This window comes from Lathyrus oleraceus, chromosome 5, assembly GCF_024323335.1.
Source record: "Lathyrus oleraceus cultivar Zhongwan6 chromosome 5, CAAS_Psat_ZW6_1.0, whole genome shotgun sequence".
Lineage (NCBI taxonomy): Eukaryota > Viridiplantae > Streptophyta > Magnoliopsida > Fabales > Fabaceae > Lathyrus > Lathyrus oleraceus.
This window is the reverse complement of record NC_066583.1, coordinates 609458157-609479129: the sequence shown is the minus strand read 5'-3', so window position 1 is coordinate 609479129 and position 20973 is coordinate 609458157. Positions and strand designations below refer to the sequence as shown.

Here is a 20973-nt window from a genome sequence, read left to right as displayed (position 1 = left end):
ATTCGAATTTTACCTTTTGATGATGGTTTCTGTTGGAATTGCGTGTATTTGGCCTCGGTTTATAAAAACAGATGGAGCAATTCGATGTAAGAGATGGTTGATGATGGTCTCTCAGCTCAATAGTGCACGACGAAGGTGAATTTTGCTGCTGCCATGGAAGCTCCTTGTTGCAACAGCTGGAGTTTTGACCGATTCTTGATCCGATTTTCACGAACAGAAATCCTCCACCACCTGCAGATGATGAATGCTACAAAGGAAAGCACAAAAATCAGTGGATTCTTGAAGAATTGAGTGAAAAAGTGAAGAAGGATCTTGGAGGAGCTTGAGAGAATTTGAAGAATTTGATTGTGATTTGTGAATTGTGATTAGTCTCTGCAATTCTGTTAGAGTTGTGCTATATATACTCCTAATTAACAATGCCTAAACATGATTAGTGAAATGGTAAATGCATTTAGCTAAAATGGAGGTGTATGAGAGCTCAAAACAAAGCTACGTATTGATACCCAAGCTCCTGTATCGATGCCTAGCACATTTTTGACAGTACGCATCGATGCATAACTCGTACGTATCGATACATAACACTTTTTAACAGTATGCATCGACACATGACTTGTTTGTATCAATACATAACATTTTTTAACAGTATGCATCGACACCTAACTTGTTTGCATCGATACATAGCATTTTTAACAGTGTGCATCGACACATAACTCGTGTGCATCGATACATAGCCATTTTTGCCTTGCATGTATCAATACGAAACTCGTGTGCATCGATACATGAAAATTTTCGCCATGCACGCTCGGTGGTAATTCGATCATATCTCCTCAACCGTTCATCCGATTCTCATGATCTTGGACTTTTTGGAAATGGGAGAGAAAGATCTACAACTTTCATGTTCAACAAAATTCCATTTGAAGCTTTTTTGATGGAGGAAAATTGAGTTGAAGTTGTTCCAAAAACTTGCTATTCTTTTGGAAACTTGCAACCATAGGTCATTTTTCCTTTTGGAAACTTTTGGTATGACCTTAAATCCTTCAATGTGAGTATTTGAAATGTCAAATGAGACTTGTTTGAACATGAATGGAGCATTTCTAATCACTTCCCACCTCCAAATCCATGATTAAATCCACAGTTGACCACAGTTGACTTCTGTTGACTTTTGGTTGACTGGGCCATATTCTGATGAATTCCGAGCCTCTTTCACATGAGATCTTGATTCCAAATGATATCACAAGTTATATGAATTCTTGATTATTGATCATGGTGTCCAAATTCTTCAAGAATGGCCACCATCAATTGCTCAATGCCTGATTTGACTGCTTTGGCCTAGCTAGCTTCATCTGCAAGCAACAAGGTTAGATGACAATATTTTTGTACTTTTGGTTAGTAAACATATGAAAAGCAATGACACACAAATGCTATACATGCTTGGTGATCAAGAACCACACTCACAAGGTATCCCACCCACTAGGAGGGCAGCTAAGGTATGCAAAGATCCTTGAGGCCATGATATGATATGATATGGGCCATGAGGGATCTTAGGGCAAAAATTGGGGTCTTACAGATGCCCCTATTTAAGGTCATTCTAGCCGGAGAAGTGAAGTTTAGAAATCTTCATCTCGACGCGGTAGAATGGGCTTAAATAATAGTAATGAGACGAATTTTGGTCCCTAAGAGACCTCATGATGCAGATGTATGCATGCAAAAGCAAATTCTGTGGAGAATATATTGTTCACACAGAAGAAAAGACGATCCGTCGGAGTAATACAATCACCAGGAACAGAGACTCAACTAATAAGACTCTTATTGGACTCAGCTAGGGGATAATAAGAAAAAGAATGCGTGAGCAGGACACGACTTTGATTAGGGTAATGACAAAACTGACACAGCGTGAACAAGACACGACTCCGAGTGGGGATAACAGATATCGGAATGGAGAACTTGCTGGGGTAGCAAAGGACTCGCACTGGGGAATAAAGAATTCCAGAGGAAAATAAATCCATTGGAAAGACATAAGCTGACTCAACTATCCATAAAGGATACTTCGGATAAAAATCCGGACTCGGACCAGGAAAAGATTCACATAGAACCTCCCTGCCGGGAAATGCATATACTGGGGAATAAACACCCATATAGCAAAGGGGTAAAAATCACCAAAGGAAACTCCGCAGGGGAATGTCTAACAAAGAGACTCTCCTGGGAAAGCAACAGGAAACTCCACTGAAGAAGCACCAAAGAAATGAAGATGTTACCGGTATAAGGGTAACAAAAATCAGGAAGGAACACCAAGGATACCGGGTTGTAGGTATGTAACAGGTGACCGACCAAAGACGTGAATTGGTGTGTGTTCCAAAACACTCATCATCCTGAAGAGAGCGAAAGCAAACTTGTTTATAGGATGGATATTTGATTCTGTAAAGAATACAAATCTTACTCAGTTGGGGAAACAAACAAAGTGTTCGACAAAAGAGTGCATGAGATACATTATCTATAGCCGTCAAAACGTAGATAATGTACTCGCATGGAAAGTTATCCTGAACCGGGTTGTAGGTTGTTTATAGGATAAGATCCGAAATCGTGAATCGGTTTGTGTTCCAAGACACTCATCATCCTGAAGAGAGCGAAAGCAAACTTGTTTATAGGATGGACATTCGATCCCACAAGGAATACGAATCTGACTCTGCGGAGAAAACAATCAAAGATTGACTCGAGAGTGAACGAGATATAATATCCATTACCGTCAGAACGTGGATAGAATACTCACATGGAAGATTATCCTGAACCGGGTTATAGGTTGTTTGTAGGATAAAATCCGAAAAGAAAGGCACCGGGATACCAAATTAGGTATATAATGATGACCAGTCAAAGGGAGCAACAGACATTACCAACAAGAGGGTAAATGCAAGAAGACTCGCTGGGATGTATTGATGAAAATCAATGATCCGGGGAACACAATCACTGACAAAAGGTGAAAGGACCCGCTGGGGATAAAATTGCTAGCATACGGCAATTATCCGCAAAAGACTTGCTGGGGATATAAGTGCTGATTTGAGCAACTTATCCAAGCAAAGGAAAATCAACATCAAGAACTAGATGAAGATATCCACAAAGAGGGAATTGTCATCGGTTGGGATGAACAACAAAGTTAACTCTGCAAGGAGAGAACAGGGTTTATGACTACTGGTTTGTAGAAAAACCGCAAAGAAAGGACTTACGACTGCTGGTTTGTAGGCAGAAGGCCAAAAGATGGTGGGGTTGGCCACAAAATTAGGGTTTACATCTACCGAATACGGGGTAGAAGACCAACAACTCCGCGTGGGGATAGAATAAATCACAAATCCGCACGGGAAACCAAAATAGGGTTTATAACAAACCACAAACTGCTGGAGAGCAGGAAAATAGGATTTACGACTACCGGTATGAGGGTAGAAAACCAAAACTCTGGCTGGAGAATAAAAGGTGTATAACCACAAATTCTGCCAAGAAAGCCAGGAAAATAGGACTTACAACTACCGGTATAAGGGTAGAGGCCCGAAAACTCCGCTGGGGATAAAATCACCACAGGGAAGCACAAGGAACAGACGATAAATGTCAATTCAGGAAAGATCCGAAAAGACAGACTGAATCAAGACACGTTCTAATGAGGATATAACTCAAATAGGAAAATCCATACCCATATATGTGTTGGGAGGAAACGGAAGAAACCGTCATCCACGAGGGTATATCTCAGTGGGGAACTGCAGAAGGAAAGACAAACATTTTCTGCTTATGGGCTGACTCTATATGGAGAGATTTAACACCCGACATCTGCTTAGGAAGATCTGTAAAGATCTATATCACCATAGCAGGGAACAACAAACAAAGGATATATGGCAAAAATGCAACATGAATATCTGAATGTTTTATGAATATGCATGAATATGCGTGATTTATGTTTGATGAATGCTGACAAAACAGACATTTCTAACACAACAGGTCCAGGAATCAAACGTCCAGTATTACACTTCCAGGGGAGAACCAGCTGGAAAGCCAATTTGCTGGAGACCCACATGCTGTAAAGCAAAGATCTGCGGGTACTGCTGGGAAGCAGAATCAAAAGAATCGGAGATATCTGGAGAATACCAAATCTCTGAGCGATGGATCAGCGATCATCCCAACTAGGGCACAGAAAGTCACAACAGGCAAAACAGCCACCAAGACGAATCTGTCGGCGAACAAGAGAATCTCAAAGTCCTGCAGGGGATCTTATCGAACACTGCTATGGAAACGGATCCAACATAACTCCATTGGGGAACAACCCACTGAGGGAGCAAAGGTCACGCGGATAGAGTCTGGCTGCACAAGCAACTCTACTGGGGATATCATCGACTACTCTCTTGGGGAACAACCCACTGAGGAAGGAAAGCGCCAAACAAGTAGATTCTGCAACAAACCACTCTACTCGGGGCGAACACACATCTGATGGATCACATCGGTAGATTCTGCAATAAGAGCCACTCTACTGAGGATCCAAAAGTATTCAGGAAATCAATACAATCTCTGGATAGCGGAGCCATCAACCGATCATACCGGGGATTGAAGGAGGTTCAACAGGCAAGACTGCCACAACAACCGCTCTGCAGACAAATGCTGGAGAAAGATGGATGAAAATACGGGGATATCAACCCAATCAACCACGGAGTAGGAAAATAAATCCTGTTCTGCTGAGAATAACAACCATTCTGATAGAGGGAAAGTAAACACCTCCACTGACGACTTTGCCGGGGAAAAGGTAAAGTACCAGGTATCAAACCACTGGCTTACCGAGTCTTCCAAAAGGAAAGCGACCGTGCTGAGAAAACAGATAAATCCGTTGGCAACTGCGCTGGGGAGAGTGACAACAGCTCTGCTCGCGACTTCGATGGGGATATCAATAACTGTCCTACTCGCCAAGGAGACAAATAAAGTCTGGGGATATCGACCCACTGGAGAAAGTGACGAGGCACCAAGGTGACAAACCATCAACTGCCGAATCTTCCACAAGGAAAGCATCCATACTGGGGAAAACTGTTGTTGGAGAAAACTGAGTCTTCAACAACACTCTGCTTAGGGAACAACCCCACCAACAACTCGGCTTGCAATTATGCTGGCAACTCACTTGGGGATAAATACGGGACGCGGGGATATCAACCCACTAACCACAAATTTTCCGAACGACTGAGCAATCAAGCCGGGGAGAGACTACTGCTGGAGAACAGACCGAGTCCTCAATACACCACTCTGTTTCGGGGAGTCAAGATTCACAGAAGCTCTGCTTAGGGGACAACCCCAACAACCAAAATCTCTGCTTGGGGAACAACCCCAACAACCAAATCTGGAGAAGAAGGATACAAACCAAACCAGGAGTATGAACAACTGTCTTACCTGTTGGAAACCATGCCACCCTTGGGAGAGCACTGGGGAAATTCTTTGAGTATCCTTTTATCATTTGTGAATGTTCACTTTGTTTAAAACAATAATTTTGAAAAATTTTGTTTTTTAAAACAATGATATTTTTATCAATTAAAACATGCAAAACATTTGTTGAATTGAAACAAATAAGAGTGCAAATAATTGGATAAAAGCTCAAATTTATTTGATGGGATGGTAGCCTGCAAATGGCAAGACTCCATAGATCTGTACAAATTTGAAATCAGTGATATATATTGGAAGAGGGCTACATTGAACATAATGATCCTTTCTCTACCAATTTGAATCTCGATGTATTCGAAGCTTCAGTTGACGACGAATCGAGAATCTTCTGACGAAAAGACGGCTGGTGGAATAGAAAGTCTTGTCCGGATGCAGTTACTTGCCTGATCCCTAATTTTTGCCTAGATTGCCCCAGAGTGAGGTACTCAATCTAGCGGGATGCAAATATGCTTTTTTATCAAGTCTCTAACTTTTGCCTGGATTACCCTTGCGGGTTCTCCACCGAGACGCTCATTTTTTGCCTAAGCCGCCCTTTCGGGTTTTCAACTTAGCGGGATATTCTGTTTTTCATTTGCATATACATTTTTTTCTAGGCAAAGTATCTCTTAACTGCATCTGAATTCACAGGACGAGTGAAATCCTCCCCATCCATTGTTGTGAGCATCAAAGCACCGCCTGAAAAGGCTCTCTTAACAACATATGGACCCTCGTAGTTTGGAGTCCACTTGCCCCTGGAATCGGGCGCGAAAGACAAAACTTTCTTGAGCACAAGGTCACCTTCTCTGAACACGCGAGGCTTGACCTTCTTATCGAATGCTTTCTTCATTCTCTGCTGATACAACTGACCATGACACATGGCAGTTAATCTCTTCTCTTCAATCAAGTTCAGTTGGTCATAACGACTCTGAACCTATTCAGCATCAGTCAACTAGGGACTTGAGGGTATCAGGCTTCTTTTATTCTTTTTTTTTCTATTTGAAAAAATTTTCCTGATTTTTCCTTTTATTTTGATTTTTCACCCTCTTTTTTTTTTTTTTTTTTTTACATTACATTTGTAATGCCCCAGTCTGACTGTTTTGCTGATTCTCATGATACAGCTGAATGATCTGCCTTGCATTACTCAAGTGCTCGGGAAATCTCATCAGGAATCCCCTTCAACATCATCTTCCTCTGCTTCGAATACAAAGAATTCAAATTTGGGAGATGGCGTCGGATCATTATGTTCAATGGGTTTAGAAATCCCAGCATAATGATTCTGGATAATGAAAAACTTTAGAATTTAAACAAGCAAACCATTATGCAGATGAAAAATGTTTTTATTCTTGTTTTTATGGGTTTTTTGTGATCACTGATTTCATGCAAAAAAAAGCAAAAAGTGAAAACAAATGGAAAGACAAATATTTGACAATGCATTAATTGAATGAAAACATCATTGTATATATGAGCCAAACATGTCATCACTTCTCCTTTTAGCATGGGAGAAGGGTTTTAAACAAAGTGAGCATTATTACTCTGACTTATGGATAACTGTAGGAACATCCACAGCGACCCAATTGTGGCAGACACCACCAGGAATAACAAAATTGCTCATATCCTCTGCATCTTCTTCAATGATAGCAGCAGCTTCTTCAGGTTGCTCAGCATGGATGAATCCTCCACTCGTGAACAAACCTTGCTCATTATATGCCCCAGAACAGTAGCCAATGCCAGCCCGGGATCGGTTAACCAGGAATAAATCCATCAACAGTACTAAGTCTGGAAAAATCCTCCTTGAGTTCACAATTCTCTGCTCAAGATGGTCCATCAATCTCGAAGAATTGGCTCTGGTATAATACCGGTGGGGTGCGTCTTCAAAATAAATGAAGATCGCAGGGTCAGGCCACAGGACGGGAGACCGGAACAAAACACCCGCTTATGCAAATGATGCATGAAGTGTTTATGCATATGCTTGTTTTTATTTCAAAGGAACTCGAGGGTTTTATTTGCAAACTTTGAAATATTTAAACATTTTGATCATACATGAGAATATCTCATCAGATATATCAGGTGAAAAAAATTTCCCGGTTTTTTCATGTTTTGAAATTTTTTGCAAATAAACTCCTTTGAGTTCCTTGAAAATTTCTTTTTATCCGATGATATGAATGCGGATGAATGCATGAATGTATGAATGCAACAATCACACTCAAGGATCAAGCAAAGCACACCAAACAAAGGTCATGGGAAAGCTCAATGTATCCCTAATATCAATCATCCATTTTGGTGGATTTAGGTTTTTCACCTTATCGACACCCAAGTTCCATTGATATTAACGGTACATGAACCGGCTCAAACATCCTTAATATCAACCAGCCGCTTTGGTGGATTTTAGGTTTTACACCTGATCCGGGATCCATTGATATTAACGATGTTTGAACGACTCAACCACGAATCACGGGTTTGCTGAGAGTCACGAGCATGGAGTCTTGGTTAAGAACCACCCAAAGGGAGTGTACTAGGGTTTAAACCTGCCAGACATGTTCTACCAGAGGTTCCCATAATCATCGTCCCATCTCTCGAATATTATCGGAGGGACGAATACTCGTATTCCAAAAATATTCTCAAGAGAGACTCTTATGAGTGTAGTATCGCGTAACAATCGCATCAGAACTTACATCTGAACGACCTCCGCACTACGTCCTAAAAATAGGCCAAGATGGGTTTGGTAAACTAAGGTCCTTGGCTTCTAAGGCACATGATTGGAAGAATAATGCCTAACCACAAATAACTTGTGTGACATTATTAATCCAACATGACCTCCACCAAGTGAATGGACTCGCAAGTCAACTGGCTAAGGACTACTCCACACCAGTCGACAAGACTATGCCATTCTCCTATCCTAAGGTGCACTCGAGTTCGGGTATAGAACTCATCTCACAGAGATCACCAAAGCAAACAGCATTTGTATATCAAGCAATTCAAACATTACAATCAATACAGTTATCCCACATTGTACAAAAATATGTCAAATAACACATAATAATATATCACACAACAATGGTGAAAAGTGGGCAATACCGCTAAGGAAAGTCCGTCCCCAGCAGAGTCGCCACTTTTCTGTAGCGGTGTATTCGTTACTATATGATCTATTGATTAAATCATAAGCAAAGTATACAATAACATAGAGTCGCCACCGCACTTTTATTTATCCTAAGGACTGGTTAAAAAGCGAACAAAAACCTAAGAAGTTTTACTCGTAGAAAACTAATGAAAAAGATCAGAGATCGGGGTAAGGGGTAAATTACGCAATGGGAAGGTGTTAGGCACCCAATGCGTCCTAGGTACTCCTAGGGAGCCCTTTTCACACTTTGTTGTTTGAAAATTATTATTTGTCATGACATAAGTATTGTGCAAACATGAGTGGGATGATGAGAAAAGAATATACAAGTTAATTATTTTTGTGTTCGAACGGATGAACCCGCTGCCTACGTACCTTCCATCAAAGGTAAGGATCAAAACGCCGTAGTTCGGCTAAAAGATTTCCAAAACATTTGTGAGTTCAATTTTAAACAATAGCACTTAAGGTTCTTCATTATCAATGGGAGAAAACTCGACCAAGACCAACATCCACCATGCGAGGATAGCTTCGACGTACTAGAGGGGTTAACCCTGTTTTCAGTACGGAAGTCTTATTGTCGACTCACTAAGGATAGGGTGAGGTTTACATCAACCACAATGAGAATTGAAACCTATGGCTAATGCATGAAAAGATTAACAAGAATGGACAAAGCCAAAACATTTGAGTGAGTGAAATTAGTTGATTAGGATTATTCACAAAATGAGTCAAAGTATGATTAAGGTCAATTCAAAATGAAGTATTTACAAAAATGAAGTTTGGAAAATCATGGACTTAAGGTCCAAGTTTCTAATTTGAAAAGGGGTGAGAATGTTTGCACAACACTTATTTCAAGTTTTAAAACATGTGTGAAAAGGTAGGACACAATGGGATGAATGGATAATGGTGGAATGTAAAACTTCTTAGAAGGGTCCGCCTCTTGAAATCATATAGAAGATGATTCAAGTGGGTCCTTAGGAATAGGCTACAAATGAGCAATAATATGAACATGGTAACAGATGAAAGTAAATAAAAGCGGATACTGGATGCCACTCAATGGTCTTATACCTGTCTCCTAAAACAAGTAAGGATATCAGAAGCCACTCTATGGACTTACACTAATCTCCGTCAGAATAAAACAAGAAAAACACACAAGGAAGTCAACTGCCAATCTATCTGGACTTATGTTAACCTCCACAGTATGATCCTAGGAATGCAAATGCCACATCACAGGGACTTACAATGAATCCTCACATACAACAACAATGCTCAAACAAAGAGCAAAGAAGATATGAGTGACCAATGAGGTCTTACACTCTATCTCTTCCATGTCATGGGAACAGATGCCAACTCACAGGGACTTATAACTGGTTCCTCAATGGGAAAACAACAATGTCACGAGGACAAAAGAAATGATCATGCACTAATGGCAAACAAAGATGATAAATGCCCAATGGCAATCAATGATAGTAAATGTACAATGGCAATCAAGTAATCATGTATAAATGAATCAAGTAATCAATCACATAAATTCAAGTAGCACACGCTATAACCATTCAATGGGGCTCAAGCAAAAGGGTTTGACTATGAAAGTCCACTGTAATAGGTAAGTGTCGCTCTTAACCTGGCCATTGAGGGGCTCAGGTGAAGCAGATGAAAGGATATGAGGGGTGTGCCTCATTGCTTCTATCTCAGATTCGAGAGAGCATGTAAATATAAGAATGTGGGGGAGTTCAGAAAGATGGAACTCTTTCCCCGATTGGACTCGATAGATCTTGGGCTTGGATCTCAATGCTACAACCATGTAATGGGAGCAAGGAGAAGACACACAGAATAGTGGGAGATAGGCTACTTATCTCTACCTTCCACCAATTGCCTCGAATGAGGACTTTTCCTGCTTGGGACAAATATAAACATACACAAACATTGCCTCTTAAGGAGGACTTCAGACAATTTGCCCGGCCAAATAACGAGCCGGGTCTCCAGACTACATGAAGAAGAAGGTGCAATACCTCAATGCTAATTGCTTATAAGCAAAGCAATGCAAGTTCTTAAGAGAACTGAGCAACTAAAGGGTACCTGAAAACAATCCAACATGATCAGCATCCCATTCATAATCAAACAACAATACAATAATCAACAATGTACAATCAAACAACAATGTGCGAGGCACAAGGCTCAAAGCTCAAAGGAGCTATACATCCTACAAAACAGCCACATTAGTTTACAAGTATCAAGCAAAACATCCCAAATGTGAAACAATATCCTTAAGCCTTAACTTCTTAACCTGAAAAGCCAAAGACAAGTTCAAATGTAAGTGACAAGACCACTAGGACTAGCCTAGGGTCAAAAAGAGGGAAAAATCCTAAAACAGCAACCAATTCATGATCAAAGTCAAGCTATTTCAATAACAAAGGGATCCCAATTGGTCCCATATCCAAATTATGCTCCTATTTCTATTTATGCAACATGGAAGGCAAAAGATGCAATGTGGAGTCTCATACAAACAACCAGCAAGATCACATTCAAATAAATGCCAAAATGGCACCAAAAAATCCACAAAAATTATGTTCTAACCAGAAGACATTCAGCAAGCCACATGTTAATTTTCAAGTCATTTGGACTAGTAGATCAATAGGAATTAATTAAACATGACAAGGCATGCAAAAACAACATCAAATGAAGCCTACAATTATGCATCAACTTCAATCTAATGGTAAACAGTAATGGTGCATTAGAAATTAGTAGGACCAAAGCCAAATGCTACATTAATGTGTTAGGAACTATGTCATCAATTTTCATGGTCATTGGACAAGGCATGAGAATATGGCAACATGAATAAGAATGTGTCACTAGCTAGGTTCAAAAATGATAGGCAGCAAGAAAAAATATGAATCAAATCGAAAATGGATTGTAAAAATCCACAAAAATTCACAGGGGATGTTAACATGTCAAACAAGCTTCACGCAAAAATTTAAGGCCATTGGCCAGAGGGAAGCATGGTAAACAATTAGAGTAATTCAGCATATCAACTTATGTCACATTTTTACACATCCAAATTCAATAATTCACATATAATAAACCATAGACTCAAAAATTATGAAACCTATGTCAAAAAATCCAGAAGGATGTCAAGAATCAATATCTCAATTTTCAATTAATTTGGATATAGCATGGTGATTTTATAATTAAAATGGTGAGACATGTGAATTTGGCATACATCATGAACATCTCTATGGCAATTCAAATTTCTACCAAGCAACATTTTTATTTTTTGATTCTATAAAAAGGTAGAGAACAAAAAGAAGATTATCAAAAAAAAAGCCTCAATTTATTTGGATTATTATTGGATTTTTTTTATAAAATTTTTTAAGTTGTTAAATTTATTAGATATTTATTTAATAGTGTACGAATTAATTTAGATTAATGGTACAGTGGATTAATTATGGAATTGCTACTACTGTTACAGCCAATGACAGTAATGTGAAACTCTATAGCTAGTACCAAAACGGCAGCGTGTTGTTTAATGCGGTGGCGGCAATTGATTTGTCCAGGCCACGCGGGAAACACTATTTCGAATTGCTCAGCGCGGACGATGGATCGAAGTGAAAGATTTTCCAGAAAATCCTTCTTCCTCGCGCAGCCGGTATTGTTCATCCACACCGGCGAATTCGGTTACGGCTATTTCTTCACCAAATCCAATAAACCGTATACCGTTGGAAAGGTCATTACGCGTAGAACACGGATATGCCAATGAAATCGTCTAGAAGTTAACACACAGCAAGGATCGATGGAAAGAAGTTTTAACATGTAACCTTTGAATCCACATATCTCGATGAATAACGGACTAAATCACACGATTCAAGCATCAGTCTATTCTATGTCCCAAGCACTACCTAAACCACATGCCAATTCTAACAATCGGAGGATTCGAATTTTACCTTTTGATGATGGTTTCTGTTGGAATTGCGTGTATTTGGCCTCGGTTTATAAAAACAGATGGAGCAATTCGATGTAAGAGATGGTTGATGATGGTCTCTCAGCTCAATAGTGCACGACGAAGGTGAATTTTGCTGCTGCCATGGAAGCTCCTTGTTGCAACAGCTGGAGTTTTGACCGATTCTTGATCCGATTTTCACGAACAGAAATCCTCCACCACCTGCAGATGATGAATGCTACAAAGGAAAGCACAAAAATCAGTGGATTCTTGAAGAATTGAGTGAAAAAGTGAGGAAGGATCTTGGAGGAGCTTGAGAGAATTTGAAGAATTTGATTGTGATTTGTGAATTGTGATTAGTCTCTGCAATTCTGTTAGAGTTGTGCTATATATACTCCTAATTAACAATGCCTAAACATGATTAGTGAAATGGTAAATGCATTTAGCTAAAATGGAGGTGTATGAGAGCTCAAAACAAAGCTACGTATTGATACCCAAGCTCCTGTATCGATGCCTAGCACATTTTTGACAGTACGCATCGATGCATAACTCGTACGTATCGATACATAACACTTTTTAACAGTATGCATCGACACATGACTTGTTTGTATCAATACATAACATTTTTTAACAGTATGCATCGACACCTAACTTGTTTGCATCGATACATAGCATTTTTTAACAGTGTGCATCGACACATAACTCGTGTGCATCGATACATAGCCATTTTTGCCTTGCATGTATCGATACGAAACTCGTGTGCATCGATACATGAAAATTTTCGCCATGCACGCTCGGTGGTAATTCGATCATATCTCCTCAACCGTTCATCCGATTCTCATGATCTTGGACTTTTTGGAAATGGGAGAGAAAGATCTACAACTTTCATGTTCAACAAAATTCCATTTGAAGCTTTTTTGATGGAGGAAAATTGAGTTGAAGTTGTTCCAAAAACTTGCTATTCTTTTGGAAACTTGCAACCATAGGTCATTTTTCCTTTTGGAAACTTTTGGTATGACCTTAAATCCTTCAATGTGAGTATTTGAAATGTCAAATGAGACTTGTTTGAACATGAATGGAGCATTTCTAATCACTTCCCACCTCCAAATCCATGATTAAATCCACAGTTGACCACAGCTGACTTCTGTTGACTTTTGGTTGACTGGGCCATATTCTGATGAATTCCGAGCCTCTTTCACATGAGATCTTGATTCCAAATGATATCACAAGTTATATGAATTCTTGATTATTGATCATGGTGTCCAAATTCTTCAAGAATGGCCACCATCAATTGCTCAATGCCTGATTTGACTGCTTTGGCCTAGCTAGCTTCATCTGCAAGCAACAAGGTTAGATGACAATATTTTTGTACTTTTGGTTAGTAAACATATGAAAAGCAATGACACACAAATGCTATACATGCTTGGTGATCAAGAACCACACTCACAAGGTATCCCACCCACTAGGAGGGCAGCTAAGGTATGCAAAGATCCTTGAGGCCATGATATGATATGATATGGGCCATGAGGGATCTTAGGGCAAAAATTGGGGTCTTACACATCACCACAACTTAGTCTGAGGAGGTAGCATCTTCTTCACCTTCAGATCCAAAACTGCCACTAGATTGATCTTGAGAATTAGACCTCTCACTTGAGGTGCGGGCATCTGTCTCCTTGGCTTCACCAACCTTATCCATCTCTTCTGTAGGAGAATAGCCATCCAAGGCGCAGCGGAATATAAAAAGTTCTCCATTTAGTGATCCTTACGAATGGGCATGATCAGTGATAGAATCGTTACCTCTTGTGGCGATTCAAACCTTTGGTGCAGATTTCTGATAATGATCAAAACCTTTGATACAGATCCACGGGGCGATCACGAACGTTGAACGATGACAACGTCTCTACTCAGTCCACATGAACGGATTCCTTCAATCGCAGTGCTAGCTGTTATGAATGAAGGCTTTGAGTGAGAGAAAGAGGGAAACAAAATTCCAAGTCTCTACTTGAATTTCAGTCTGAGTGGAGTGACAATGCTTCTACCCAAGGGGTTCTATTTATAGAACCACTTGTGTGGGCTTCAAGCTAAAAAGCCCACTTAAGTGTATTTTGCCCATATCTCATAATATGCCAAAATCACTTAAGTATTTGGTACCTTACCATATTTCGTTTCCACTTAAGTGCACCGTACCTTACGGTGTTCCTTAGTTACTCTATTTCTCATCAATCCGTCCTTTGTGTGTGACCCTATAGGTTTTCATGGCGTTGGCAATTATATTAAATCACGCATTTAACATAATAAACAATAAGCGGTATCTAGCAACACATCACTGCTACCCAAGTCACGAAAATGTCATGTGATCTGACAAAACCTCTTGTGATAATAATTATGTGTATAATTACCCCTTTGCCCTTATGTCTATAATGAACACAAGGTATAGACCGTGTCACCCTTGTCCAGTTCAATATTGGGCCCATAGACATTTATCCTGTTACGCAGGATTGGCAAATTCTATCTAGGACACTCATGTCCCTCAGCATGCTTCGTGGAGTACCCATCAACTGTCTTTATGGTTATCCAGTTACGGACAACGTTGGATCAGCAATAAAGCACTCGACTCTACATCTAGGATCCATAATGGTTTCAGGTCGAAGAGTGGTATACACTATTATCACCATGAGAATAACTTATGACATTTTGCATAACTTTCTATATAGTATTCTCATAGCGGGTCAATCCGGTATAAATATTACTCCTAATATTCATACCTATGTTTAAGACTTGATAACTCTTTATCCATGATCCATGAGATGTGATCATCAGTCTACAAACATAATAGTCTTAATGCTTTAATGTTATCCCACTTCACATTAAAGCTCGACTACGGATACTTTAAGATCAATGCCCTTATGTTTAATATGTTCTCATGATTAAGTCACACTTAATACATTAAACGGACTATCTATTCTAGGGACTTTATTAATCAACCATAATAAAGAAAATGCCTTTTATTATTAATAAATAATTCGATACAAGTACCAAAAGTATTGGCCTCTAGGGCTTACACCAACATCTTCTTGCTCCAAGCTACTAATAAGAACCTCTAAAGCCTCTTTCCTAGCCTTGGCCACCCTAATCCCAGTTTCCAACTCCTTACAGGTTTCTTTTAATTGAGCAATCAGGCCACCTTGTGAGGCTGGCTCCTTTCTTGCAGATGTCATGACAATATCATTGACATGACTGCCCTCAAATAACTTGTAATGAATTGACAATGGAGGCTTCCTTCTACTGGGGATATCACTTGTGTTTAAAATACCAGGTTGCTGGCTTAAAATTATTCCACAAATGATTGAGGGAAAGGCAATTTGCAGCTTTACTGCATTAGTGGAGGCATGTCTAGCAATTTGTTCAAACATGAACCTTCCATAATCAAAGTTGAGCCTGGTTCTAATAGCATAGATTATCCTTCCAAGAACATTAGAGATTGTTGAGATATGGTTTGTTGGCACCCAGTTGGTTGAGCCCATCTTATGCAAGATGGCATATTTTACAGTTAACTTGCCAGCTGATAGATGCTTTTTGCTTGGCCATTCCTTGACTTGACCAACAGTGAGTGTCCTACAGACTTTATTGTCTGTGGCCTCTAATTCAACAACTCCTTTTGTTCCTCTCCCTATGAACTTACTGATTACAGTTGGGGAGAACCTTACACACCTTCCTCTCACAAACACCTTGCAAAATTCTTTGTTATTCTTGTCAGAAATATCCTCTGGGATATTCACCACAAACTTCTTCACTAAACCTTCAAAACATTGGGGTAATGCACTAATTGTTTTCAATAAACCTGCAGACTTGATCAACTCCATAACCTCCTTCACTTCTACAACATCTTTCCCTAGTTCCCTCTCCACAACAACTCTCCTCTATATCACAAATTTCCACTTGGTTGTACCATCTTCAAGATGGAAGGAAATGTTATCCAAATACACAGCTGCAACCTTAGCTGGAGACTTTCTAACAGTTTGCTTTTTAGCAGGAGAGATGTCTAGGACATCGTCTTCGACATCATCTTCAGAGTCAGAACTTTCTCTGATCTTTCTCTTCTTGACCTCTACTTTACTCCATGATTTAGAAGGACCTACAGCAACAACCTTCTTACTGGTTTTGGCGGTCATCAAATCAGCCACAGACTTACCTTTCCTGGTCTTCGTTTTCTTTGCAACACTTGGTTTCAAATGATGAACCAAAGTGTCATCTTCCTCGTCTGATCTCTCTTCCTCCAAATCAATCACCTTTTCATGCTTCTTAGATTGAGAAGCATCTATAGGTTTCTTGCTAGGCATGGTTTTCCCTAAAGAACACAGTCCTTCTGCAGCAATATCCTTCTCTGACCTAGATGAATCATCATCTTTCTCAGTTTGAGGTTCAACCTCAAGTGAGGGGTCCCTTCTAGACAAAGGAGTCGAAACTCCCTTGACTGAGTGTCCTTCATTTAGGATCCTTGTGACCAAATTCCTAATGACACGATCTGTATAATGCATGTCATCCTTAGGATGAGGGTTATCAGAAACATTACCTTGATTATTTCCTGCAGTGGAAGAAGGACCAGGGGCGTCGCTTGGGATTACTGAAAGAGGGATAACTTCCAAAATGTCTTCATCCAGAAAATCCATGGAAGGAGTTCTTGCTTTGTGAGTGGATTTTGAACCAGAAGATGAGGGATGTTGTGACATTTTGTTGAACTTGTGAAATAATTTTGGTTTCCCTAGCAGAGATGAACGATACAGTTTGATGAAGATGGAAGTGGTTGTGTTGAGGTAGCGTGTGAAAATGGTATAGATGGTAGTTCCAATACTAGGTAATGATTTACCATAAATGGGGCACTTTCTTTTAAGTGGGCAGACAATATTTTTATTACCTTTTTCACTCCACTTTAATTGCTATAAATTCTCATGAATACAAATTCCCAATTTCCCTCTTAAACATTCAAACTGATTAGCATCCAAAGCCTTTGTAAATATGTCAGCTAATTGCATTTCAGTAGTAACATGCTCCAGTGCTATGATTTTCTCTTCCACAAGTTCTCTAATAAAGTGATGACGAATATCAATGTGCTTTGTCCTGCTGTGCTGAATAGGATTCTTAGAAATATTTATTGCACTCAGGTTGTCACAGTACAATGTCATGACATCTTGTGTGACATTGTATTCAGTCAACATTTGTTTCATCCAAACCAGTTGAGAGCAACTACTCCCAACTGCTATGTATTCAGCTTCAGTAGTGGATAGGGACACACAATTTTGTTTCTTGCTAAACCATGATATCAAATTGTTCCCCAAGAAGAAACATCCTCCTGATGTGCTTTTCATATCATCAGCACTTCCAGCCCAATCAGCATTATAGTAACCAGTCAGCATAGATCCAGATCCATGAGTATATAACATCCCATAGTCACTGGTGCCATTGACATATTTCAGTATTCTCTTCACTTGGTTTATGTGACTGACTTTTGGTTCAGCTTGATATCTAGCACAAACACCTACAACAAATGCAATGTCAGGTCTGCTTACTGTGAGATATAACAAACTTCCTATCATGCTTCTATATAGACTTTGATCTACACTAACACCATTTTCATCTTTGGGGACTTTCAAATGTGTAGGAGCAGGTGTCCTTTTATGACTTGCATTCTCCATTCCAAACTTCTTAATAATGTTCTTGACATATTTTCTTTGAGATAGAAAGATAGAATCTTCCATCTGCTTGACTTGTAGCCCATGAAAGTAGGTCAGCTCTCCAACAAGGCTCATCTCAAACTCAGACTGCATTTGTCTAACAAAATGTTCGACCATCTGATCTGACATCCCACCAAACACAATATCATCTACATATCTTTGTGCCACCATGAGTTTTCCTCCTTCATTCTTCACAAATAGGGTCTTGTCAATACCTTCTTTCCTGTATCCTTTGTTAGTGAGGAACACAATGAGTCTCTCATACCAAGCCCTAATAGCTTGCTTCAAACCATAGAGGGCTTTCTTCAATCTATACACATGCTTTGGAAGATTTGGATCTATGAATCCTTTAGGATGTTCAACATATACTTCCTCATTTAAGTAGCCATTCAAGAAGGAACTTTTTACATCCATTTGGAACAGTTTGAATTTTAGAATACATGCCACTCCAAGCAATAGTCTAATGGACTCAAGGCGAGCTACAGGAGCAAATGTTTCATCAAAATCCACTCCTTCAACTTGAGTATATCCTTGTGCTACTAATCTTGCTTTGTTCTTATTAACCACCCCTTGTTCGTCAAATTTATTCTTATACACCCACTTTGTACCTATGACATTTATTCCTTCAGGTCTAGAAACCAGTTCCCATACTTCATTCCTCTCGAATTGACCTAACTCCTCCTGCATGGCATTGATCCAGAACTCATCACTCAAGGCTTCCTTGACATTCATAGGCTCAATCTTGGACATAAAGCATCCATGTGAGATCACTTCCCTTGATCTAGTTGTGACCCCTTTATTTGGATCTCCTATAATGAGATCTTTGGGATGATCCTTCTGAATTCTGATGGAGGGTCCCTTGTTGACTTTGTCATCTTCAGGTTCAGCTTGGGGAGGTTCACTCTCCTTATTTTTGTCTGAGAAATCAGCTGGAGGATCATTTGGAGATGTCTCAAAATCGTCTGTGACATCAGTCTGTTGATCATCAACCACAACATTGATAGATTCCATCATTACTTTTGTTCTGGAGTTAAAGACTCTATATGCTCTGCTGTTTTTTGAGTAGCCCAGAAATATTCCTTCATTACTTTTGGGATCCATCTTCCTTCTTTGTTCACTTCTAATTTTGATAACTTGACTTTCCTTTTCTCTTTGAAGTTTTAGACAAAGATCTTTGAAGACTTCAAAAACATCAGATTTTTCTCTTATAAAATTGATCCAGGTGTATCTGGAGAAGTCATCCACCACTACATATGCATACTTCTTCCCACTAAGGCTTTCCACCTGCATGGGTCCCATCAAATCCATATGGAGGAGTTCCAATACTTTGGAAGTGGTGTCATGTCTAAGCTTCGGGTGTGACATCCTTGTCTGTTTTCCAATCTGACATTCCCCACAGACTTTTCCTTCATCAATTTTCAGATTGGGAATTCCTCTAACAGCTTCAACAGATATAATCCTCTTCATACCTTTTAGATGCAGATGGCCCAATCTTTGATGCCATATCTTCACTTCTTCTCCATTGGCTAAAGTACACATTGAAGGATAACCAGTTTCTTGAGAACTCCACATATAACAGTTGTCTTTAGACCTGACTCCTTTCATGATCACTTCATTTTCTTTGTTAGTAATCAGACATTCAGTTTTAGTGAAGTTTACATTTAGACCTTGGTCACGTGGTTGACTGATGCTTATTAGATTTGCAGTCAATCCCTTAACAAGTAGGACATTGTCAAGGTCAGGAACTCCAGGGCAATCAAGCTTACCAATCCCCTTGATTTCACCCTTTGCTCCATCACCAAAGGTTACATAGCTGGTGGCATGAGGATGAAGGCCAGTTAGCATGTTTTTGTTTCCAGTCATGTGTCTGGAGCACCCACTGTCAAAATACCAATCTTCTTTGGATGAAACTTTGAAGAAAGTGTGAGCTATCAGACTTGTAACATCAGTCCTAGGATCCCATTGCTTTTTGTTAACAAGTCTGTGTTGTTTGGGTCTAGGTTGATGATGAGCAGGACTAGGATAGCCATACAACTTATAGAAGAATGGTTTTATGTGGCCAAATTTTCCACAGTAATGGCATCTCCATCTTTGATGTTTCCCTTTCTACTGTCTTCCTTTATGATGTTGTGACATATGATGTGACATCTCTGGTTTGCTCCCAGTGTGGCTGCACTTAGGTTTGGACTTTGGTTTGCTACCAGAGTGGCTGCACTCAGGCTTAGATTCATTGAACCCAATGCCAGACTTGTCTCCTGTTATTTGTCCAGTCTAGAGAATTTTGTCTAAGGTGTCAGATCCATTGTTTAGCATTCTTACATACTTGGTCATCTCTTCCAATTTAGAATTCAAAAATACAGCTTCAGTTTTTAACTTGGAGATGGTTTCCACATGTTCTTCCTTCTCATTCTCCAGCTGTGTTATCACTTTCTTCTGGCTTTCAACTTGTCTACACACTTCTACACTTCTGTGACACAACTCTCTGTAGGTAGTGGCCAACTCTTCAAAGGTTACTTCATCATCACTTGAATCTTCATCAGAACCCCATCTTCCAGTCAAGGCAGTCACAAGATTTGCAGACTCTTCTGTTTCACTTTCATCAGACCAAGTGGCAGCAAGACTCCTCTTCTGTTTCTTGAGGTAGGTCCCACATTCAGTTCTAATGTGTCCATACCCATCACATTCATGACATTGAACTCCTTTTCCTTCTTTGGGCTTTTCATCTGACCTTGTTCTTCTTCCAATATTGTTGGATTTAC

The 20973-nt window shown here is 39.7% G+C and overlaps 1 protein-coding gene across 1 annotated transcript in view; it reads right to left on the bottom strand.

Moving 5' to 3' along the window:
• Positions 1–16822, bottom strand: part of LOC127082391 (uncharacterized) — a 35810-nt gene extending 18988 nt beyond the window's left edge. Inside the window, exon 1 of the mRNA XM_051022627.1 lies at positions 16622–16822. Coding sequence (XP_050878584.1) covers positions 16622–16822 — 201 coding nt within the window. The remainder of the gene's footprint in view (positions 1–16621) is intronic.
• Between the last annotated feature and the right edge of the window lie 4151 nt (positions 16823–20973).